Source organism: Manacus vitellinus, unplaced genomic scaffold (genome assembly GCF_001715985.3).
Source record: "Manacus vitellinus isolate BGI_N305 unplaced genomic scaffold, ASM171598v3 scaffold_18_pilon, whole genome shotgun sequence".
Taxonomy (NCBI): Eukaryota; Metazoa; Chordata; class Aves; order Passeriformes; family Pipridae; genus Manacus; species Manacus vitellinus.
The window spans coordinates 2,963,145-2,989,126 of NW_021939324.1; the positions used below are offsets into that span (position 1 = coordinate 2,963,145).

The following is a 25,982-nucleotide window of genomic DNA, read 5'->3' on the forward strand; positions in this document are numbered from 1 at the left end:
TAGGAAGGAGAATGAGCTGTTTAAGAAACAAATATTGATTTCAAAACCTGTTTAAAAAAATAAGCAAAATTTCCAAAGCAGAAAGTCCAATTTATTATTTTCAAGGTATTTTGTTTTTTCCCCTGGATATTTAACATTCTCAATGCAACACATCATCACTTCTAGTTTAATAGGCTTAAATTGGTCTGCTGATTTAAAATGTGATAAAACCATGTTTTTGTTCTAGTTTTTTACATCATTTATGTTTCAAGTAGCATTTTGAATTTCACATCTCATTAATGCTGTAAATTTAATGCAAATGAAGTGTTTACCCAAACTGTGAAAATATACAGCCGAGATTAATGGTGGCATACAAATAAATTAGCTGCAGTCAGTAGCAAGGCCATGCACATACAGAAATACTACATTACTAGTAACAAACATAAATTCAGACCCTTTAGAATTTTAACGTACTTTATGATGTGTGTTTGTGTTCCTCCTAGATCTTAACAGTAGAGTACTTTGAAATTCACAGCATGTAAAATCTTATAAAGAAAAAAGCTGATTGGGGCAATAAGAAAGGGGCTGTTAAGTAGTCCTTGGTATTTGTTGTAATGTATTTTTTTCTCAGACTTGGGTTCCTGTCTGCAGTTTGTACACATGCCTGTTTAATTTTTCAGTAAAACCTACCTGTTCTGCTTCAGCTGGAACTCCCTATCTCTACCCACTCTGAGGGCAAGGTGGCAGTATGTCCGTTTTAAAGGTCACCACATGCAGAGTTCAGAGAAAATCATAAAGATGATGGTTTATTTAAAGTAGTTGGTGCTTTGCCAACTTTTTTTTTTTTAACTAGTGAGACCTAACTGCAAACATCTGTACACTCTGAAAATACCAAATGACATTTAGTGGGTTTGCCAACCATTAATTTCTCAGTAAATTTTCTGGCATAGTGTTTTGTTGGGGGTTTTTAACCTCTCAAAGATTTTTGTATTATGAAATGTTTTGCAATTACTGTAACACGGCTCTTTTTAAAACATACACAGTATATGTTTATTGTGTTTTAAAACACACACAATATCTCTCTTTAAGCACAGCGCATGTAATTTGTGGACTTCTTGTGAAGTTGTACACAGTATCCTTTGAAATGTCTCTGACATCCAGTTAATTTGGGAATGTGCAATAATTTTTTTTCACTCTATATTTTTGGACACCATTTTTTCAGCAAATTTGCTACTGCCTAAGCACATTCGACCTTCTTCCAAGTTCACTGAAAGACTTACAAACTTTTGTCATGTGCCAGAAAGTAGTGGAAGCACCCTTTATTTTCTCCTGGCTGAGTTTGTGATATAAAAAGCATATATTGCTAATGTTGTGCATCTTCTGTTTATTTTTGGCTTTGTGCAGATAGAAATACATTTCAAAATTTCAGCAGTGTCATATCTCAAGGGTCTTGTGGCATTTACATGCACTGCATCTTAAACTCCCCTTCATGGTAAAACATGTGGCCAGGTGGCTTAGGGGAAAGGGGAAACTCAACTACGTCTCATATGCGCTTCTGAGTGACTTATTCAATGCCACTTTGTTAAACCAATGTTCTCCCTGATAAAATATATTGCTTAATAGTCTCATTATATTAATTCAAGAGCATCAATTGGTGACCAATGAGCCATAGAGTAAATTTAAAATTGTGTTATTGTCTTTGCTGTTAATTCTCTGTTCTCTTCTAATATATACAATGGACATATCTATACTTGCCTGAGTGTGTTTGTGTGTGTGTATGTATGCCTATACATGTGTAGGAAATTAATGAATAGAACGTACAGCTGAAACCACTTGAAAGAACAGTATGCTTTAACAAAAAAGTTTTTCAGATGGATAAATATGAATATGTAAGTATGTATGTATAAGTTTCTAATTAATTAATTACCTTCACTCAACTCTAAAGGCATGTTGGAGATGACAGTGCCATATACATATATTACCCAGAAAGTGAGGTAGAGCATTGAGATTGCCTAAACAACTTCAGTAGAGCAAAGGTTATCCTTTGGTAAAGCAGAAATGGGATTGATTTACTGTGTCCTTTCATTACTTTACAACAATTTAAAAGAGACCACTCTTCTTGTGGCAGATTTTAAATGCATTTGGTTTAAAGCAGCCCATGATGAATGAAAAGAAAAATCAAGGGGTACATGAAATAAAGGCAATCAATCATTTTGTATTACTGGAGAGAAATTCTAAATTAGAAAGCCAATGGTTTTAGTTCCAGAGAGGTCTTTTAAATATTCACTGTACCCTGTAATGCACATTGACCCTTCAAGAATAAATATTGTCACCGGTACATTTTTTACCTCATTGGAGGAGTCTTTATGAAGATTTATTCTCTCTGGTTATGAGAAATATTGGCATGTACCCTTGAGTACTTTTTATTGTTAAAAAGAACCATTATGTAGCCCATTTAAATTACAGTAACAACAATAAATTTAAATGTTACACATGTATTTTGCAACACATGCGCACACAGAATCTTGACAAAGTGATAGCTTTCTAGAACTTCCAGTAAACAATTTTTAGCACAGTTGAACTGGAATACTCATATTTAGATGGGAAACACTAAATAAAACTTAGAAAGACAGTGCATAATAGGACCAATGAGAGAGTTTGTTAGCTTTTACTGGTATAGATACTGTGAAAATAAGGTGTTATATGCATTACTTAGCATGTTACAGTGATAGTTAGGACGACCAGGTTCTATTGGGGAATTATAACTATGTAGTCCGCTTTCTGATGCAATTGCTGGTGGATCTTCCCATTACCTACCTTGAAATACCAAGTATTTTTATACTGTGGCATGAATAGTTACAAAACGTATCTCACTTTTGTGTCATACAGAGTCACACCTATCTTGTAATTTTGTTGTAAAAAATTCATATCAGCCCCCTTCTGTATATTGCAAAATATTAGAGACCACTCATTTTTCTTTTCTTGAAAAGGGGCAACTGAAGTGGTAAGAGCTTGTACCTGCATGACAGAGTTTTTCTTAATTTTACTGTTGGTGGTTGGTGGAATTATTTTATGAAGTCAAATCTAGTGCTCATTGCTCTTCATCTGTGCTGAAACATCTTAAATAAATTGTGCATAAAAGTTTGGATAATCTTTCCAATTGTATGGGAGCACCTTTTTCCCCCTTTATTTCTCTAATTTGCACTTATTGAAAATTTGAGGTTTCTAAGCCTAGACTAGAGGAAAAAGGAACAAATTGAGGAAAGTTAGTAAAATTCAGCCTTCTACAAGTGGACAAAATTCCTTGCCAGATTCTATTTGTATCTCTATTCTTTTGGCTTATTAACTTTAATGGCAAGAACATTAATTCAGTAACAAAGTCTTAATGATCAGAACTCTCATGGTTATGTGATGGCATTTCTGGCATCTCAACTTCATGGATTTATTATGTTCTTGAAATTACAGACACCTAGAGTCAGGTATATTGTTTCTGGCAATAAAGTTAGAAAGTTGCCAGCATATCAGTTGTGAACTTTACCTGTGTAAACAGTATAAAAAGATAAAAGAATAGATGGATGGATACATACAAAGACATTTGTATTTATTGCAAATACAGACTAATGGTTTCTGTAATATTTCTGTTAGAATGAATGAAATAACTGAAAGGTTTTCTTTCTTGACCATTTACTTAACTTTTATACACCTTGGGGCATTGTATGGGTGATTCTATTTTTAATTAGAAAACATAAATAAATTGGATAACTATTGAGGTGTGTGAAGACAATGACCTCTACACCTTTCCTATCACAGTAAAGGTGCTAACTAATGCTGGCCCAATTGCTAAGGAGTTAGTGAACTCCTCCAGTCTTTGCTCTGATAATCACTGTGGCATGGTTTTCACTAGAGCGTGGACTTTCTGGATATGGTATATTGTACTCATTATTTTCACACAGCTTTTACAATTATGAGTCAAACATTTTCAATGTACATAGTAAAAAGGTTTCTAAAATGCAAAATCAGAAAACTGTAGATAGCTTCTTATTCTCTACAAAGTCTTCCCTGTCTCCTCAGTAGGACATTCTTACCAGATATATCCTTTATTTACTGAGTTGCACAGTTCAAAATGCAGTTCTCTTCATACTATTCATAATGGAACTTGCAAACTTAAATATCTACTGAACACAGAGTATTTGTTTGCAAGATGTTTTGAGTCAATGTCACTTTTGCTTTCAGCAGCAGGCTGAAAGAAGAACACAAGTGGACTCTTTAAGAGAACTTCTCAGTAAACTCGGGAAACAGGTTATCAGCACTTTGACTGTTCTTATTGTGTCCCTTATCATAATTGACAGTTTGACGTAAAACTGGGTCACATGATCACCGGGGAGGTATGTAAATGGCTAAGAGGTCACCTTTCACATATGCCTGCTAGAAAGGAAACACATTTAAAGGAAGTTTCAGTCAAAACAGTGACAATATGCAAATGATAAGTTTTATGGGCTTTTCTCAAGTAAGAGAAGCTATAGCACAGTCTCCTATTACACTTTCTAAAATATGTATCTACTTTCCTCAGCTGTCACAGAAGCTTGAAATGAGTGTTAGTCTTGGACAGCCTCTCTTTAAATACAAGACTACAAAATCTGCTTACATTCTAACCCCTAAAAATTATTCATACTTTGTTTAAAGATTGTGCTTTCGGCTATGGATTTATAATGTATATGTTACTTGTATACTTAAAACTCTGCAGGATGGTTGTGCTTGAAAAGCGCCATTTAAGCTGTAAAGACAGCTGTAGTGAAATCTAGCTCTTGGGTAGAACTTCGCATCAGTCTCACAGCTCTGGAAAGTGCTAAACAAAGTCAATTTCCTGACATTTTACAGAACAGAAGCACTTGGTCTACTGCTCTGCTTCTGTCTGGGCCTGTGGCCCCTTCCTGTAAGGTGGCTGAAGGTGAATGAGGGAGTTGCACTGCCTCCTGGGAGAAGTGCTTGCAGTGGGCTTTGTACTCCTCTGCTGCTTCATGAGTCTTGTAGGGAGGGCATATCATAGGGATGAGGGCAGTACCATGCATCAGGAAATAGGTGCATGTGATTATTCCTCATCTGCTGCAAGGCTGGGCATCCATTCCCACTTCAGAATACAGATCCATCCTCTATTCCTTTGTGGTTAGATGAGAGATAAATGAGAAAATCATTGATAATGTTTTGTGGATGGAAGGTGTTATTAAAATGAAGTTCCTATGGCTTTCCTTGCTAAAAAAAGACAAAACTGGAGACTGAAGGGCAAGACTGTCCAACAGGCATCTAGGAAAGACTTTTCACGATGTCACATGCCAAATCAGGTCATTTATTTTGTGCTCGTATCATATCTCTGAGAAAATTTGTAAAGTTTTCAGCATTTGTCAGATGTCTCTTGAGGATTATTTAAGTCCCTCTAGCGAGGAATTCAAATTTCCCACCTCTTCTTTTCACGTGTCCTGCAGAGTAACTCTTTTAGATGGCTTAGAGTGGTTGAGAGTGAATGTGCCTTCTCATCTCCAGCTGGAATGATTTTAGAGGTCACCTAAGTTATTCTGAGGACAATAACTAGACAGAAAGCTTTCAGTACGACTCCAGACAATATATAGCACTCATAATACTGTAATAAAGTGCCCTACATCCTTCCAAAGCTTGGTACTCATGTCAGGTCTGTGCCTCCAGGCTTTCCCTACTGGGCTGTCTGGACACTCTCCAAGGGCAGTGTTCCCACTGCTGCTGTGAACAGACTTCTTCCATCAAATGGACCCCAGGCTTACACAGTTCTTTTAAGGTTTTCCAGCCTTTTTGCCCAGAAAGCATTCAACACACTCACAGGATGCTGATGCAGACTTTGGAAGTAATATTTCTATATCCTTTTGACAGTATATTTCTAAGACATCTTGATCTTTCAGCAGGAGTAATTTGGGAGAGAAAATTTTATGTGAGGGAGACAAAAAAACCACAACCCAAAAGGTTTTCCAGGCAGGTTAGTTTCTAAAGACAATGTGGCAGTTATGTGAGCCTACTGAGGAGTGTGGAGCAACAATTTTTAACATTAGGAAGGTATATTTCAGTACAGTTGATACAGTCCTGGGCTTGCCACAGAACCAGTTGTGTAGACCTGCAGTTCTTCAAGGTGTTGTCAGTATTGCAAGTGTGGCACAGCTGGTGCAGTGAATAGTTGGTGTAGCATGGATCTTCATATACATGTGCATGTATGTGTCTACAGCATATGTATAAAATGCACATGTTCTATTATTACATTGCAGTATTTTGGCGTATATGCACTGAAGTACATATTTCTGTGTAATAAGAAGCATGTCATTACTAACCTTTATGAAATATGTTTAAAAAGCCTTTTGGAGCTTTCTTAATGATAAATTTAACACATTAATTTTACCTGTGGAAGATTTTCATATACTGCAGGAAAAATATAGTGATTTAGTGCAGAAGCTAATTTACTAAAATGTAATATATCAATCCCTTACTGTTTTCCCCCAAATGGCAAATGCAGCTAGGTTCTATTGGAAGCTAAGTGCTCGCCAGTTTTTTTGAGTTAGATTTAAGTGCATAAAATTATTTGGTAACACTAAGTTTGTAATTTTAGTATTTTTTTAGTGCCTGACTTTTACTCATCGATTTTGTATTTTGTGAAAGACGAAAAGAAAGGTGGATGGGTGGGTTTAACCTTTCAGTCTTCTGTTTCAGCTGGAAGTGAGTTTTTATAGATAAATTATAAAGTTTTAAAATATGTATCTGTTGTGAAGATGATAACATTTTTAGGGATTATAGTAGAAATACGTCTACTGTACAGTGAGTAACTGAGCTGAAATATTTTACTATGTTTTCACTATGAAAATCAGGTTTAGAACACTGTTTTGTATAGTAACTAAATCAAATATTTACTTACCCATTTCTTTAAACATATTCACAGTTACCTCTAGCAAACTTTTTGACCGCCTGTTTCCTTTTCTGGTTAATTTCATGTGGTTTAGTCATGCTTTTAATGGCCTTTAGAAGGTCCCTTGGAGTTCTTTAGATAACAAACAAGAAACAATTGCTATGAAAACATCAAAGACTAACATTTCCATTTCTCAGACCTTAACAGCAGGAAGCTTATGACTCTAACAGCCAGACAGGGTCAGGTTTGCAATATTGTCTTGTCCTCAGCATTTGTATTTTTCAGGAAAAGACTGCAATTAATTGTGCTCCTGTGAAAACAGTTTATTATAGTTTGTTTGCTGTAGCCCGTGCTATCTAAAAACTGTGAATATGGATAAAATGCATTTAAACTTAGCAATACTATCTTCAGTTTGGAGTGCTGCATCGTATATATTGGAACAGCAATTTATATAAGCATGACTATACTGAGGTTAAAATGTATACTTTATTCACAAACCAGATAAGTTCACTTTCTTAAGCTGAAAAATAAGCAACATATCTTTTCAATAAATCTGCTAACACTATCAGGCAGCTGTTAAATAAACAGAGCTGTAGAGGGTTGCTTGAACAATCTGCAAAAGCAGAACTGATGATTTGAGGATCTGGGAAGAATTTGTTTCAGCCAACATTTAGTACATTCCTCATTATATTAAAATGCAGTAAAATATTTTAAATGCTACTTTTCTGAGTCTAAAGCAAGATTAGGTTATTTTATCACTTCATGCTAAGTAATACCACTTTCAGTAACACTAGATTAATAAACCTTAATTACCTAATACCTTTACTCTTCTTAAATAAAAAGATAAGGGCATACAGTTTGTTTAATTTTGGCAAATTTTCTATAAATTGCATGTCTTCTATGGTATACAAAATGCATGCTGGAAGATATTGATTGTATTTGACCTTTACTTAATACACATTATATAGAACATTGCTTAAAAACCCCAGCATTTTTATTTCCTTTCTCAAAATATCTCACTATTGAATATTAACATTTCTTTTTATTCCAGCTCAGTTTGTAATCTAATAATGGCTAATTGTTATGTGCTACACATTAGTTACTCTTTTATGCTTTATTAATAAAGGATCATATTAAAGTAGCATTATCTTAAGCAAATCTATAGGCATTTATTTCTCAAAATAAGTTATTTTTCTTTGTATTCTTTTATTTTTTAAAGTTACTTCTTTGGAAGGTAAGATTTTTGCCATGTACAGTACTAGTTTGCATGTATTCATTTAAATACTAAAAACTGTAGTATGCTCGATCCATATCTGACTGCTAGGTTTCAATTGACAGCTGAGAATTTGTGACTGGACCATGAATCAAAACGGCAGGCATTTATACCCCAGTGCCAGTGAGGATACATTGGGAATTACTTGGCAAAGGTAACATTTTAATTATTTCCACCCCTACACCACCTCTAAAAAAGTTGCATAGAACTACGATATCTGTGTTAGTGGGTCTCCAGAGGTATATGTGACAGCGTTTGATCAAAGTATGTGTGTAACATTTCTCCTATACACATTCAGGTTATTCTTCATGTAAAAGCTGAATTTAGAAACTACCTTAGTTAAACACCTGGAACGATAATGTTGTGCTGTCAGATGCAACGGGTTTGTGAATTGAAGGGAATACTGATTTTAGGGTTTAAAAAATCTCATTTCCAGTCATATTTTGGGGGCCTCAGTGTTAACACAAAGAAAATAGTACTGTTAGAGGTGTAGATGAGTAAAAAAATAAATGGCTGAGGTGGTGGTTATTTTGGGCAATGAATAACTATATTATCCATAGAGACTTTTCTGAGTAATTGACTGGTGTAGATGTAGGTCACTAAAATGAACATGAAGGTAAGCTATAAACAATCTTATTTGTCAACTAAATAACAGAATAGGGATGTTTTACACAAAAAAGAGGAGTTTTTTATATGAAAAAAGCTCCACAAATAAAACAAGCAATAAACCCCATTAACCTTTGTTATATTATTAAACTGTAATATTTTACACCCCTTGGTATATAATGAATTATGGTAACAGAAGAGGATGGGGGTGTGTTTGTGTCTAAATAGGTGTATAAACAAATCAGCATAATTTTGATACATCTGTTTTCATCTTTTTCATGTGCAGGATTATCTGCAGCACTCAACACTTAATGGGAGTTGTACCTGTAAAACAGGTTGGGGGCTTGGGAGCCTGTCAGATGAAGCCAGTCACTCTTGAAATAATTTTAAATACTTTCTGGAAATTTGTGTGTACATGAAAATATATATATTTCTGAATAGTTTGTGTAAGAGTGTGTGTGAGTGTAGTTGTGTATATATATTGTGTGCAAAATGCCTTTTGATACACTGTATAGTACTATGAATTGTAAGAAGTTTTGGGGCTTTTGAGAATCAACTTGGAAGGGCAGTTACTGAATTTGAAAATGGTGTTTACAAAATCTGAAGTTTAAATTTTTTTTCCAGTTTTTTCTGTAATAATGTTTTAAATCTGTAAGAATTGTAGTGTAAAAATAAGGCCGTGTCATTTCTGTCTTTGTAGATTAAATAGCAGAATGGAAATTTAGCTAATGGATTCATCTCACTCCTCAAGGGCTATGATTCACATTATAGATCCTCATCATGCAGTAATTGTTTTCAATATACAGCCAGGAATGAATCCAAACTGAACTAGTATACCACAGAGAGGGTTGATTTATTCTCCCACTACAAAGGGTGTTGCTTTTTCAGGGCATTGACAACCGTTAGGAAATTACATCACAACAGCCTATCTAGGAATACCCTTGAAAGGTTTTAATCAGTCATCACTCGAACCCTCTTTAAAATAGTGCCAGTTATACTGGCTGAAGCACTGTCCTACTGTTTGCTGAATTCTGTTTTTCAGTACCCATCATACAAGACCACGGGCATAAATTGTAAAAAGAAAGGAAAGGCAGGGGAAAATATTTCTAGCAGTGACCATGAAAACCTTGGTGGTGAATGCAAGCATGCTCCATGATCCACTCAGTGTTATAGACAAAACTGCCTTGCAGGTCACTCCCGGAATGCTGCCTGCCACTTTGGCCTGAGGAATGTACAGAAGCGCTGCCAGAAGAGCTTGCGCACGAACTCTGCCATAGGCATTTCCTTAGAGACCTTGGCTTTGTTACTTGCTCTTGGATTAAGCATAGCCTTGAGGGACAAGGAAACGAACAGTTCTCTCTTAGCAGATTACTTTTAGGATTTGGGTTTTGGAATACAACATTCCTTAAATTCCCCAGGGGTGAGAATCTAAGAGGAGAAATTATACCTGCGCAGGCGAAGGAGCAGTGAGACTTTCTAACACCAAAACTAGCGCTAAAAAAAGAGAGAGAATGTATTGCAAAACGAATTGTCACATGTTGGCAAAGAAATATATCCTAGTCCAGACAAGTTTCCACAACCCGAAATGCTTTGATTATGTTTGATTATGTGATTTCCTCAGATCTGCAGTGCTCATTTTGATAGTGCTTAATCTGACCTCTTACATCAGGCTTTTGTGGTTATTTTAAGTATACTGATTTTTCTGAAATATTAATGACCTCAAGAAGGTAAAAAAGTTGGCAGTTCTTCAGTGTTAACTGTCCTGTCTCTAAAGAGATCAGGGAGCAAACATGGTCAAGCTGAAAGCTTTGTCATGAAGCATTTTTGGTGAACCACACTTTGAAAACTTGGGGAGGGTGAATGATGAAAAAACTTCTGTTGTTTCTGTGTTCTTTGTCTTATTAATAGTTGCCTATCATACCTGATGGTAGATCTAATGCATAGATTTCAAAATATGATACATAAATTTCAAAATATATTTTCTGGGATTTTATTTCCTTATAAAATTATGTATCTGCAGGCATTTAAAGACTCAGGTGTAAGACAGTAGTGGTCTGTGCGCAAAGGAACTGAATTTTGCAAAAAAAAAGAAGAGAATATGAATAATACAAGACAAAAACCCAACACCAAGCCACAAAACTTTTTAGTCATTGATGATCACCATGTTCTACAAAACCAGAAGACTTACAAGGAATAGTGATAAAAAAACCTAGATTAATACTTTGCTTACCTGAACTAAACATTCTAGTATCTTTAAAGGAAATATATTAAAAATCCTGTGAGCATCCAAAAAAAAAAAAAGCCAAAAAGACCCTCAGTTACTTGATAAGGTGTTTGAAAGTAGTAGTTTTTATTTTGCTCCTGATAACCTAACCATCTACAATTTTGTTTTGTTTTGGGTTTTTGTGATTTACTTAGAGCATTAATTGTACATATTATGTCTTTATATATTTGTTATTATACATATATGTGTTTTTGTATTTATTTGTAAATATATTTTATTTGAAAAATATTTAAACACAGCCATAGAATTAAGTTCACCAGTACTTTTAAGATAATCTAGGCCAATTTTGGGTGTAAATGTAAAGAAGATACCCAGAACCATTAAAAAACCCCAAACCTTTCTTTTTTTTGGTAACTGCAGTTCTGTGATAATACTTGTGTTCCTGGAGACATAAGGCAGAGGGAAACTGTGAAAATCTATAAGGCTCATTTTGGAAAACACAGTCTCTGTCACTACGTGAGGGCAAGAGTGTTTGCAAAAAGTACACTTGAAACATGAGTGAGAGTGACAAAAAGTGTGTATATGAGTCTGGTATCGAGTTTGATCCTGAATCTAAGCCACTATTACACTATTAGTAGTATTTCCGGTATAAATACTCAGAAAAGCTGGCATGGTCGGCCTCTTTTAGAGCATGTGGAGTATTTGGAGTATTTGCAAGTCTTTCACAGACTGTAAGCAGCTTTTCATTGACAAAGTGTACATTTTAACTCAGCTATTGACAAATGTGTTTTTATTTATATGAATTCTTTTAAGAATCATTCTGTGTTCGTTTTTTGGGTTAACTGTTACTTTACCTTTACAGTATCCAGGCAAATGGACTAGGCTAGCATTTCCTGCTTGCGTTCTGTTATCTTCACACATCATCACAATACAACAGCTGGTTTGTTGCTGGAGATGCTGAGGGGAGCTCTGTTCTCAGAGTGCTAAATTTCCTTCTCAACTCTGGTTGTAGGAGTGTTCAGCATTCCAAGCATCATTCCCTCCCCCCCCCAGCACCACTCTGTGTTTATGGTAACAATGCTGATAAAGCAATCAAATGGAATAATCTGATTTGTGAAAGAAGTCAGAGAGGAAGTGAGAATAGGTGCAGATTGCTTTTGCAGCACACCACCTTGTGCATGTTTGATATCCAGCAAACACATAGCTAAAGGAACACAGTTGGGAGCATTGCTGTGGCAAGCACTTTTTGGCAAACACAGACACCTGTTAGAGCAGTGGTTCATATACTCTGACCCCTGCCCCTCCCTCATCTCTCCCTCCTGTCCCCATTACCCTGGCAATGTTTTGGAATAGAAGTATCAATTCATTATGGAATAGAAGTATCAATTCATTACGATTTCAGAAAAAAAAGGCTGAAGTATACTGATTGTAATAATATTCATGGAGAGAAAATCTAATGATTTTTGATCTTTATAAATTTAAATTACTAGCTCTAATAGTTTTGCCCAGCTCCATAATGCAGAAAGATGTGCAGAACATTATGTTTCCTCTCCATCTAGGCAAATATGTTCCAAACACTTCCTAAGAAATTAGTTGTATTCAAGCCAGACTTGCATGCTGCCATCCCACAGGAAATGGGTCAGTAATCCATTAAAATGCCATTAGATAATCTAATTTGGAACTTAATCTCTAAATTAACCATGCTCCATACTTGAAGCGTACTTGAGAGAAAGAAAAAAAGTTTATGTTTGAATCGATAGGGGAGCCGAAGCGTGAAGAAGGCTGTTTGTTTTTTCTGTAGCTGTGGTCACGTCTCAAGCCGTCTGGTAACCAGGAGAAACCAGACATGATGTAATTCCAGATTGAACTTGAACTTCAGGGACTTAGAATGGGGGAACAATGGACCATAGGAATCAATAATGTCCATTTTCCACATGATTATGTTTGGAGCTTGAAGTTAACCTTTATGAGAGAAGCAACAAGAACTGCAGTGTGACCAAAATGAATGAGATGATCTAGAATCAAGATGTAAAAGTAAAGAAAACAACTTCAGTAATATTTTCTGAGTAGCACTGCATATTCCAGCAGAGTTAGAAAAGTTCTTGCTCTACAGTGAACTGATTGCCTGTTCTGAGCGCTCTTTGTTCACTTAGGTGGGACAAACTTAATCTTATGTTTCCTGTCATGTGATTTTTGGCAGCTGCAAGGGAAGGAGGAGCATATTATAGAGAATTCCCAAGTGTAAACTGTATCTTTAACCCCTTGGTTACTCCAGCTTTCTACTTTGTCAGCTTACCTCCAATTGTTTCTTTTGAAGCAGTAGAACTGCACTGGTTTTACTTGTTTGGTTAGTTGGTGCTGTTAGGATTGTCTCTATTTAGTCATGCTAATTTGATAGATTCATATTATATTTTTTAAAACTACTAAGGTAAAAAATCTAATGGTTTAAAGTGGAAATAGTAGTAATTGGAGGATATGAAGTAGTGCAGGTCTGTAAAATGGAGAGTCAGTTCTTCATAGCCGACCCAGTGGCCTCTGGTAACCCAAGCACATATTCTCCATGGTTTGGCTTCACTTGGTCATGGCCTTCTCTGTGCAACTGCATGTTTTCAAACTTCCTTTAGCCCTGCTCCTGCACCAGATGTTCATACATGCACGGTCCAAAGCACAGCAGGAACATGCACCATTTCTCTGAGTCCTTCCTCTGCTACGGGTATTCTTTGTAGTGATGGGCTCTGTAGCCTCTTCCTGTTCTTTCCTTACCCTTTTCTGTTGCACTGTCACAAGAAGGAGCCTCCAGGGAACAGAAAAAATAGTATTCTTAGAGCAGAATTCTCTTTTCCCTCTTCTGGACATAAATCAGTAGGTCTTTACCTCCTCCATCTGCTAGATGGGTGGTATGTGCCTGCTAAACTATAAAGGTCATCCGAAATTAACCTGAGATATACTTAATATATCTCTTGAAGATATACTTAATATATCTCTTGAAACAAGTGCTCACCTTGGGGAAATTTGGCAGCTGTTTACCTACAGAGACCAGTTCAGAATGTTAACAAGTAGAAATTTAGCCAGGGCACTGGGATTAGCAAAATTGCATTTCTAAAATTTTTATTATCTTAGTAATTTTAAAGGGTAAAGGTCCCTTAACTAAGTGGGAACCTAGTACAGACATAGATGAACCTTGCTTGGAGGCATTTCTACCTTTTCTGTACAAAGACTGACTTGGCAGAATCTGATTTATCTTCTGTAAGGTAGTACGTTCATGTAAATGGTAATAAAGCCTCAAGAACGAAACTCTGGTTTAGACGTACTTTCTGAATGGTGAAATACTCATAATTCTGAAACCGTAAAAGAAAGAAGGTAGTAAATGGTGGAAAATAAGAATCAGAAAGACTTCAGATTTACTCAGGTCAGATTAGATTTGGTTTTTATTGCATTTAGTTAATTGTTTAACATTATTATACTCTTCATGTTATTATAACCCCCAAAATGGACTGTATATACACATAATGTAAGTACTACTTGTGGTCCATTCCAGTAATATTTTAATGAGAGGTTCTTGAAACAGCAATTATTATCTTTAAGAGGAAATCATGGCAGAAATCTTCATTGAATTAACATCTGGAAACTGTAATAGATACTGTAATGGAGAATGTAAACCCTGTAGGCTGCTTGCAGAATTTTCCTTTGCTGTCTTATTACATTTGAACAGATAAATACGTTATTCTTCCTGTGGATAGAGAGGGACTGATGACTGTGTAACACACCTGATAGTCTAGCTATAGTGAAGCGAAAACCCTTCCTGGTAGTGAAATTACTTAAAGATATAATGTTTCAGAAAGGTGGTCCTGCAAATCGTACTTTCTATCACAGAGGCTACTAGTACAAATCTCACTGCAGTACCTGATGGTGTTCTCATGTAATTTTCTTCAAAACTTAACCTTGAGCAGATTTTTTAGATGTCATTCATATTCCAAGGGAAAGGCATTTATATTTTGGCCTGTGTCAGCACACGTATCATAGATTTCCTCAGGAGCAGTAAGCTGGAGAGTGGGGTAGGCCTGCTTTATTCCACTCATACATACAAAGATTTTTTTTTATAGGAAGGAGAAGTCGTGTGGGCAGAAGGACATTTCATTAACTTCTTCAAGGACAACCACTTTGCCTATGTCCTGGGCAATGGGAAAGAGTTTTGGCTTCAACGGTGCTGAGGCGCTTAGTGGACAGAGGCAAAGCATTGCCTTCATATTTGTGAAACCATGAGCTGGAACTGTACCTGGCACTTGCACAAACTGCAGGATAGTGTGGTGAAGGGAAAGGTGTTATTCTATTTCCTGCTATTGCTACCCATGTGGACACCCAGGCAGAGTTTGCTTTTCAGGCAGCAGGAGCTGTCTTGTCATTTCTGCTAGGATGCTCTACAGAGAAACCATGAATGGTTTCCACAGCAGAAGTTGAACTCTGCAATATTCACAGAGGTCCCTTCAGAACAGGCCAGACAAAGTTGACAAGAGGACCTTGCTCTTCTGGGCTGTCAGTCTGGCTTGGCTGCATGCTGGCTTTCTGGAGAGCTACAAAGCAGACTGTGGCTCATGAGGTAGCTGAAAATTTAGCTAAATTTGCCATAAACATAATGGGGGGTTGTGGGAATGTTGGATAGACATTCAGCTTAGCAGAGCATGTGTTGCGGTTTTGATTATTTGTTGTGTCACGGCTGTTCTCAGAGCTCTGCACTGTGATTAGGGTTGTCCTCCTCAGTAGCTTTCAGTCAGGTTTCTTCCTTTGTCTGCAGTGAGCATCTGGTGGTGAAACCAGGACTGCAGTGGCCCAAGATAGACTTACCTTATGATAAGGTTTTTTCCCAAAATATGTTTTTTCCTAAAATATAGCCAGAACTCATCATACCTTGAAGATCATGGCTCAAGAAGAGCCAGCAAACAGAGGGAATGGCTGTTTTTTCCAGCTGCCAGCACAGTCAGACTCTGCCCAGTTTAGATGTTTAGACCAGGACTTCAGTCATCTCCCGAGATGTGGGATTGGCAGCTGTTCGAGCCCTGCAGGAGGATGGTGTGAGGCTCTCCCAGTCCCACAGGTGCTCTGCTGCTTGCACCACGTTTCTGGCAGAAGGCTTGGTGCGAGCAGTGCAAGGGACTTCAAAACTCCTGTGGGATACACACAGTGCTAACATGGGAGATCTATTACTCCCTTGGGATTCATAAACAGTGCTGATGAATTTGTTGCAGTCTGCATTTTTCTTATGGTCATAATATAAGGAGGGAGGCTTGAAAGGTTTAAATAAACACCTGTATTAGATTTGTAGGTCATACAGCAGTAACAGTCCGGTTAGGCACTTGCTACAACTTATTTTATTGAGGACTTTCCACAAAAATCAAAATCTCTGTCTGGTATTTGAAGTAGTGGATAAAAAAGCTGCTGCAAATAGTAATTTGTTTTTAGTCACCATTTACTTGTTTTCTTCACCCACTGTAGTCATTAGAAGGTTGGCAACTTTAAAACAAAGCAAAATGTCACTCATATATATGTGTCCAACCACTGAAGTGCACTGTAAATCTTCAGAAAGATAACCTGGAGCCTGTGTGTTTAGCCTTTGCCACAGAAATTGTTTAAATACTATGTTTAAATACTATGTTGATGTCAAACATTCTTTTAGTTAGTCTTCTATTTTGTTTGAAGTCACTAAATACTGTAGATCATGTGTTACAGGACAGCAAAGAACTATGCACTGTAAAACATACATTCAAGCAGATCCCAAGCAAACAAATCTTCTTGGCTCTTTATTTTTTTGTTACTAATTCCTATTTTAACAAATCCCTGTGCTTGGAAGCAATTTGCTTTTTGTCTGTTATTTCTTAATTTACTTCTTAACATCACTGAAATCCAAAGAAGAAGGACCAAAAAAAATGCATTTTAAAACAAATTTTGAAGGAAGATGAAGAATAAGTTGAAACAATTAAGCCTCTTAGATCAGATTCTGGTGTTGACTTTATTTTTTTTTTTTGGAACATAATCTTTTCATCAGATCTCATTGGAAAAATCTTTCATGCATAACTGGGGTTTAGTCTTTGTGAGTGCTTGAAGATTTGTAATGTAACTATGATTTTTAATTTTCAAAACTTTTTTTTTCTCCATAACAGACTTTTTTTAATAGTCAATAGACTTGAAACAAAAAAAAAAAAAAAAAAGAAAAATTTTAGTGAAATGTATTAGCTGATCTTAGATTTTGAAAACAGCAGATTTTTTTTTTTTTAATTTCTGAAGAGTTTAAAATTATCAACTGAAAAACACCCTATTGAGTAATAGTTGTACTTGAGACATTGAAAAAAATAAAATATTCATATTTATTTTATTTCCTTGATGAAATAAAATTGGTGCTGTTCCCTTCAGAATTTGACCATCATTGAGATAAGCAAGTCAGGAATTCCACTTTTTTGTGTGTCTAAAACAGGACACCTGAAATTAATTGTTAGGAGTCAAAATAGTAAATTAACAGATTTAGAAAGGTAAATAGTATGAAATAGGAGTACATGACAGAAGCTGTTTGTATTATTTTTAATATGAAAGACCTGAGGAATATGTCCCCTGGATTTCACAAAATAAGTTGACTGCATTCTTTAATATTCATACAGCAGCAACTGAAAAGACCACAGAAGTCTGTCAGGTAAAATGTATTATTTTGTACACATTTAAAATAGATAATAAGAGTGTGTTTTACTCTTTACACCACTGCCACAAAAGTACATCTGCTTATCCAGGAGAGAGCAGTCCAAAAAGGGGACCAAAGAAGAGAGGAAAGAAAACTTCCAGCATGCATCCTCCGCAAAACACCGTCAGAGGGTTTAGTCTTCAGATGTGTTATCATGAAACTCATCAATCTAATCCCAGAATGTATTTCCAAGTAAGCAGTTATGTTTGTGGAAAGACCTAGTGAGGAGAAAAACTTGATAAGTGAAATGCAGAGGAAGGATGTGTTTGCATGCTCTGTGTCCAGTTTTGGTGTTAGTTCTTTGGCAATGATTACTGACATAAAGATGCTGTTTTATTTTTGATTAAATGTGACAAGACTTTCTTTAAAGTCGTAGAACCATATAGTGTAGGATTATTTGGGTTGGATTTCTGATTTGCCAGAATCACATCTAAGGAAAAGGCTGCTCAGGGTCTGTGCTGGATTAGCAGCAGCTGAGGCCTGTCTCTGAGTATCCATCTTGCAAATAGTGTTGGGGACAGTACCTGTTCTGCTTGGTGCCTGTTGAACTTGTCAGTGCCATTGGGACTTCAGCTCCTTAGTGACAGAGTGCTTTTGAAATGATGACTTAAGTTCCTTAAGTCATTGAATTGTCTTTGAAAATATTTTATTTCTCAGAGGTTTGTTGAAAAAGTTATGGTACTCACTGCTACCCTTGACTGATGGCTAGCCTTGGCTGCAAGTGTTTACATGATTGGGTCCTGTGTTAGGTGGTGTTCCTTAGACTCTGACACTTTTAGGGAAAAATCTCTTTCTGTTTTTTTGAATATTAAAAGTCTTCTGTTCTCTTGGTGATCTGCACACCTGAGAGGCCCAACCTGGGATAAACTGCTGGGTTGTAAGAGGGTAAGGTTTGCACAGGAAGCTGAACAACTGAATCTTTATACAGCATTCTTGAAAAGAGAAAAACCTGTACACTGTAGTGTATTTCACTAGCTCTTAAATAACATCTGTTGTGCTATATATTGTCACTTGTATGGTTTATTTGTGTCTGCTCTATATATTTATGTCTGAAATTTTTGGGGGGCTTTTATAGACAGGCCACCTAATGTAACACAGGAGTGTTACAACTTGCAACTGAGTTCAACAAAGTTATTTTTCTTTCAAATAACTCATACTTTCACAAAGAAAACTGGGAAGTAAAATCTCAAGTAATACTCACAATTTGGTTTCAAATTTTATTTTAAGTAGTGCTATAATGAATATTTTTCATTATAGTAGTGATATAATGAATATATTTTCTGTAGTAATAATGAATATTGGCTTAACTCTGAGTCAAATTAATTTTATGTTTTGTTTTTTTCTCTCTCTTTCTCTCTCTCCTTGTCTCTTTCCCCTTTTCAACAGTCCTGGTACCTGGGCTAGCTTGGTTCCTTTTCAAGTATCAAATAGGACACCGATCCTGCCGACAAATGTCCCAAATTATGGTTTGAACATAATTGGAGAGCCTTTCCTTCAAGCAGAAACAAGCAACTGAGGGAAAAAAAATTATTACAATTAAAAGCAAAATTAAAAAAAAAAAAAAAGAAAAAAGAGAAGAAGACAGGATGAGAAAAGAAACAGAAGAAAGAAGAAAAAGTAGACCAGCAAATGCAGCTCTTACAATCACTAATTCCCTTATGGTTGAAACTGAAATGAGATACAAAGGGTCGATGATATTTCACTGATGGGTAGAATGCAGCTCCTGCTAAGTAGCCTTTGTTATATGAAGTCCGCTGGGAAATAGATGTTCTGTCTCCGACAATATATTTTAACTGACTTTCTAGATGCCTTAATATTTGCATGATAAGCTAGTTCTATTGGTTTAGTATTCTTGTTGTTTACGCATGAGATCACTATTCCTGGTTATCTCACAAAACAAAGGCTAGGCAGCAGCAGCAGAGCTGCAGGAGGACAAGGGCTGTGAGCCAGCCATTTTCTCAACACTCTGATTTCTAAATGTTTTAAAAATAAGCTCTGTAGCCTTTAGTTATCAGTATGGATTTATTAAACTTTGGCCCTTAATTCAGCCTTTTATAGTGTGTTATGCAGTTTGAAGTTTTCAATCAGTATGAACACACAGGCTCTATGAAAGAAATGCCTCTACATAGGTAAAAGTGTTATCTTCTCATGCAACAGTAAAAACAAAAAAAGAAACTGAAAAAAGTGACATTTTCCCCACTAAAGAAACACTTACAGAGGCAAGTGCAATTTAAAAATCGTATCTAAGGGGTCATCACTATAAGTCCTTCAGCCCTTGGACTCTAAATTGAGGGGATTAAAAATAGAAATAAAAATTACTTTGAACAAACTTACTTTTCCCCTCAATTTTTGAGGGCATTAAAAGGCATTAAATCAAGACAAATCATGTTCTTGAGAAAAAGAAATCAATGGAAACACAGCACTTATGTTGGTTTAGCTGCTGCCTCCACAGAGGGGTAGGATTTATTTATTTAAAGTTACTTGTTGCATCAAGAACCCATAGGGTTTACATCTTTCAGTAAAATCTACATCATAGAGACAAAGACATAGGCAAATCCATGTCACAAGGGCAAAGCTTACCGTTTACAAACTGGTAATACCAGGATGGGGATATGTTGTATTTAAATAATGCACTCTTAATGTAAGTCTAATTACAGGGTGCTGTAAACTTGCATGGTGCTTTCAGAAGTTAGCCTTGTTCAACAATTTTCACATATTGACAGAAATATAATGTGCATGGGCAGACATTTTGCCTCTATGTCTCTTTAAAAATTTAAAATACTCTTTCCAGTTATCCTAATTTGCACGAAGATATAATGTCCACATTACGTGCCTTGCCTTGAAATCTAAAAAATGGAAAAAAACAAAAAAAGAAAAAACTACAAAAAAATTGACATCACTACACTTGTTTTGCTGCATTTATTATAATTTTAAATCTTTACCATTTTTATGACAAAATATTTTGTATTCCAGATGCGAAAAATGTGTGACATCATGGATTTTTTAGACAGTTATACCTTTATCTCACATTTATAAAGCATATCATGGCTGTGTATAGTTGCCGCTTAAGAATTGTAATCGACCAGCAATATTTTCAGTATTTTGGTGTTTTTTCTATTAACCTTTCATGTTTTTCATCTTCCAATTAATATTGGGGGGAGGGGATACAAATTTATACGAATTATGCAATACCAAGTTTTGCCTATGTAGGTAGTGCTTTTAGCTGTATTGGTTATTATAGGTAAGTACACAGATTTAAAAAAAAAAAAAAAAGGAATACTGTATGCTTTTTTTGTTTGTTTTAATTGACCAAAGTGGGTACTGCTATTTTTGCAGTGTGATGAGGTCCTTTTCTGTACTGAGAGGTGGACAGGGGATTTTTTTTTATACATACATATATATATATATTCTGGGGTGGGTGGGGAGGATTTTTAACACTTTACAGTGTAGCTGTGAAGCAGTGCACCCTTAGCCAGGCAAGGGCTGCAAAGCAACTGTTCTGCCTACTGTGACAAACTTTCAAATCGGTTCCCTCTTTTTAACTTCACACCTGGGGTGCAAGCTGAAATCATTTCTGGATTTAAAAAATAAATAATGAATTCTGTTGGAGGCAGACTTGACTTGAGGAAATTGTTTTACTTCAAGGGTTTTTTTCTTGAGAAAGAGAGACAGACAGAGAAATAGGTCAAGACCCACAGTGAGGTGAAGCATTTTCCATTCTGGCAGATACTGCACCCAAAAGAGTGCATGTTAGAAAATGCTTTTAGCTCAGAATGACAAAGACACTTGCTTTATCTAGGAAATGCAAATACAGGGCCAAAATCTTTGCTGGCATAGTTCCAGTGACTCCAGTTGACTCTGGAGTTGTTTATGCAGAGAATTTGCCTCCCTTAGACTGCTTGACTGGTAAAATTTATTTTTTTTTACTTCACATTATTATTTTCATCCCTGTCCTTCCACCAAGTTTTTTAATTCACAGCATCTGAATTACAACTTTCAGCCAGCTTGGGCTACATCAGAGGTTTGCAAAGTCTTCTCATACGGCAGATCACGTGGCAAGTTCTAGGCTGTAGTGGAGAAGGAATTTATGCAAGGAATTAGACTATGATGGAAATGAAGGTCTTTTCCCAGTAAAATCTCATTTGGTAGACCAGTAATGGGCCTGTTGCTGGAGACCTCTTATACACCAGGGATCTTTGCAATGTGTGGCTTAACACAGGGTGAATTTTTCTTTAAAGCACACCCTTTAATTAGGGTGCAAGCAGAGGAGAGTATAGATGTGGATATAAGATACCCTGGTAGGAAAATCCATCCTTTGCAGTTGTCTCTGCCTTTTGGAGGTTTTCTTACTCTGGTGCAGTCCCAGAGGTGCAGCTCCAGCTTCAGCCACCCCTGTGAGTACTGGTCAGGGGCACACCACCATTAGTCGCTTCTGACTTCAGCCAGTCCATGGTGCTTAAGAGCCGTGGTGGTGGCACAACCCCATGTCTCCAGGAGGAGACATGTAGGCAGGGCCTGAATGGCTAAAGAGACAGGATTTGTAAAGAAATAAATCTTTGAGATTTAGCTAAACTGAAGAAAAATATAAGACACAAAAAAAAGAAAAAGAAAAGAAAAAAAAGGTAAAATTGTGTTGTTCTTTTTCTGAGCCCCATGGTAGATCAATTGTTTGCTAAACATGTGACAAAGTATGCTAGGCCCAACCGGAGTGCATCATAGGCTCTGGCCTGGTGAAATAAATTATGTGTTGTCCTTTACACATGTCACTGATGCAGAACAGTTTGGAAGCAGAAAGGTGTGCTAGGGCGACATTCTTGATTATTACCAAGAATGTGCTTTCAGTAGCACTTTGGGAGAAAATTGGAACAAATTCAGGCTTCAACATGCAATAGCCAAAACGATGATTGCCCTTGTAGGAAGATGGATGTCCTTAACAGAGCCTTTTTTTAATCTCTGACCACCTATATGCAAAAAAAGCTGAGCTTACAGATGCAATTTTTTAAAAAGTAAACTCTTTCCTTCCATGTGAATAAATGAGATTGTTCAGCAACTGTGGGTTTTCGACACCTGCCTCTCTAATAGAAAAGCCTGTTTGGAAGATAATGAACTTTTCATTTATTATAGGTTGGTTTTGTTGGTTGTTTTGTTTTGGTTTGGTTTTTTTTGAGCTCAGCAGTCAAAAGATTAAGATGATTGAGAACTCAAATCCAGTCTCTGGCCTCCTCCTTCACCAGGAAGTGTATTCTGACTAAATTGAGCCACCCCGTTCTATGTGCACTGTTCTGCCTTTATTAAGTTGCTTTGCAGCCCTGGCCTCATGGCTGTGCCACTGAAGTGTGTTTCCCCTGGAGTGACATGAACGCTTGAGGCTTGACTAAGGAAAAAAAAAAAGGCAGTGAAGGAGACTGTACATAAAGACATGGCAAAAATATTAATTATAGCAATATAGTTGTGGGGTGATGTTCAGGTGGGCAGCTCCATTGAAAATATGTGAATGAGCTTGTGAAGCTGCAAGTAGCAAGAAGAAAGGAGGATCTTCTGAATGAACCGCCTACCTTGTAGACAGTAATTTGTACACTGTATAGTTTTGTTAAGGATTTTTTTTTAATTAAAATACCCTTGTTTGTAAAGCTAACTTTTTAACAATTATAATGGAAATGTGTTTCCATTTTTAAACAAAAATATTCTTTGTTTGGAAACTGGACTTGGGTTAAAACTCTCCAGTTTCTTAATTTATGTATTAAAAAAAAAATCTGTCCATGTTAGGAGTTATTTCGCAGATTCCTGTGCTTGAAAAGCGTGGGTTACTAATCCTTTAAAAATGTAAATGGAGAAAAGTTATATTTTATGAAGGTTATTTTGTTGTATTTAGTATTGGAAAAGTTGGTTTTCAGAGCATTTCAAAATGTTGGAAGCACCACTGTCTTTTTATTAGTATATATGGCCTTTAGCAAAAGTTTTGTGATTGTTACATGATGGTATTTAAGATTAGGTTCACAGAGCAATTCAGGATAGGCAGAGAACTAAAACAGTACTTAAGTCTCACACAACTGTGTCCTCAGGGAGCAGAATTTTGGATTTGCAACTTGTAGCTTCATAAGGACTTAATGAAAGAGATTGCACAAGGACATCTGTGACACCGGAGTGTGTTCTGTACCTAAATTTAAAATATGTGTACTGTGTGAGATTATGAAGGCTGCAGAAAGTTATCCCATATTCAGTGTACAGTTTTCACTTTCAATAAAAAAACTCTCTAATGTTGCTGGCAGTAAGGCCCCAAGCATGACATCCTCTATGGTTTACATGATCCTGTCAAGGTCTTTTGTTAACATTAACCAGCTGCATGCTCCTGGATTTTTTTATTGGGTTTCTATAGAAAGCTTAAGAAAAAAAAAAAAAAGAGAGAGTAAAATCATATGCCAGCTAATAAAGTTAAACAGGAAAAGCTCAAAGCTGAATGTTCTACTCCATGCTGAAGGAGCTGAAAACTGCCTCCTTCTTATTTGCACTTTCTGCTAGTTCCCCAGTTTTTCTAATTTTTCAGAATTATGTGAGTGTGGTGGAGCACTGCAGTTGGAGGATAACATGGACCACTTATTTTGCCCTTTAACCCTGCACAGTGACCTTTGCATCAGCCAAACTTATTGCCATGACAACTCTTTGTACTGTTTCCATGCCACAGCTCTGTTGGTCACGTTGTCAGTAGTAAAGGGGACAAGTTGGAGACGGTCAATTTTTACATTTTTTTGTTGCAATTTTTTCTTCAATGGTTGTAAGTAGTTGTTTGTTTGTTTGTTTGTTTGTTTTTTATGATAAAAGGGTTCACTAGTTAGTACTCTTTAGAAATATCTGTGTGTTGCAATTCAGATGTATGTTGAATTTGTAAAAAGGGCTTCAGTGCCACTAGCATCATGATATACTAGAATAAGCCTTTGATACTTTCATTGCATGATACGGTAACAGTAAAACAAAAGGTGGCCTAAATAAATGGAGAGCAGTGTGAGCTAGTGACACTAAAGCCAGTCTTTGTATTACTGTATTTTTGACAGAATCGTTTTGAAAACTGTGCTACAGGGACTGATGTGGCAAATGTATCTCTATATGCAGAAGGAAGTTTTTTAAGAAGTATGGCTTATTATGCATTCTTCATTGAGGGCATTGAAGTTGCATGGACTGATAGAAGTTGATGCAAAATGAGAAAGAAACAAAAACCAGCAAAATGTTTACCAAAAAACTCAAACAAATGAGCAGTGCCTGTTCAATTTCACAGTCTCTGTTGAGTTCAGCTGTAAATATGTTTCAGATAACATTTTCTTCAAAAATAATCTCTACAACATTGTAGAATGTGAGGGGTTCCTTAATCCCAGGCATAGGCTTCTCAAGAGCTGCATTAGATGTCTTCATTAAGCTGTTAATTTGTGCTTATATCATATAGAACTTTTAGTAAGCTGGGAAGAGGCACCCCATCTCAATGATATTTCTCTGAGAACAACTTTTGTAGGGCTGTGTGTTTCTTTAGATACATTTAGTACAACTGTAGGTGACAAGTAGTCAGTTATTGCTTGCTAGCTACATACCAGGGTTGATCCATTTTAAAACTTTTGGCATTTTTCCCCATACTGGAGGCCATAAATCCTGAAGGTTACATTTTAATTAAAAAGACGGTGCATGCACAGTCTTTGTGTAATGAACCTTCACTAGTAGGATGTATTACAGTACAGCTACTTAATTTTGGAATTAGGGCCCTCTGGCATCAAAACTGCTTTTAGCCTGAGTGTTAACAAAGGTTTTTATTGTGCCTGGTTGGAGGATAATAATGTTCTTTTTGGTACTTTTTTTTTTAGGTTACAAATGAACTCAACTGCCACAAGTTTTAAACTGGTGTAAATCAAGCTTGACTTAATGTGATTGTTACTGTTATATCCAGCCTACACTGCTAGCAGCTGCTCATACTGCAGTCAATTACTGGAAGCGGATATATTTCCTATGCAAAAACTGTTTAAACAATAAAAATGAGCTATGCTACAGACTCTGGTCTTATGTTTTCTTTTCTGCCTCTAAGAGTCATAATTAGTAATATCTTAGAAACTAACGTGAAAACTTGTACCCTGATAGCATGGTACAACTTAGAGAGTTCTGTGTATACTAAGTTTAGATTTAACATATTTGTTTGCACACATTTTGGCTTAGTGGTTACACTGGAAGCAGAGGAGAACGAGAAGAAAAGGAGATACAGTCAGATAATTGGCTCGATTTAAAT

At 36.3% G+C, this 25,982-nt stretch overlaps 1 protein-coding gene across 7 annotated transcripts in view; it reads left to right on the forward strand.

The window, feature by feature from the left end:
- NFIB (nuclear factor I B) overlaps positions 1–25,752 on the forward strand; it is a 169,248-nt gene extending 143,496 nt beyond the window's left edge. For 4 of the 7 annotated variants that reach the window (XM_008921623.3, XM_008921624.3, XM_008921625.3 and 1 more), the window contains 2 exons: positions 8,234–8,322; positions 19,109–25,751. In XM_008921623.3, coding sequence (XP_008919871.1) covers positions 8,234–8,322; positions 19,109–19,238 — 219 coding nt within the window. In that variant the 3' untranslated portion in view covers positions 19,239–25,751. Of the gene's footprint in view, positions 1–8,233; positions 8,323–19,108 lie in introns of all 7 variants that reach the window. The other 3 variants (XM_018070282.2, XM_018070283.2, XM_008921626.2) reach the window with 1 other exon arrangement.
- The last annotated feature ends 230 nt before the right edge of the window (positions 25,753–25,982 follow it).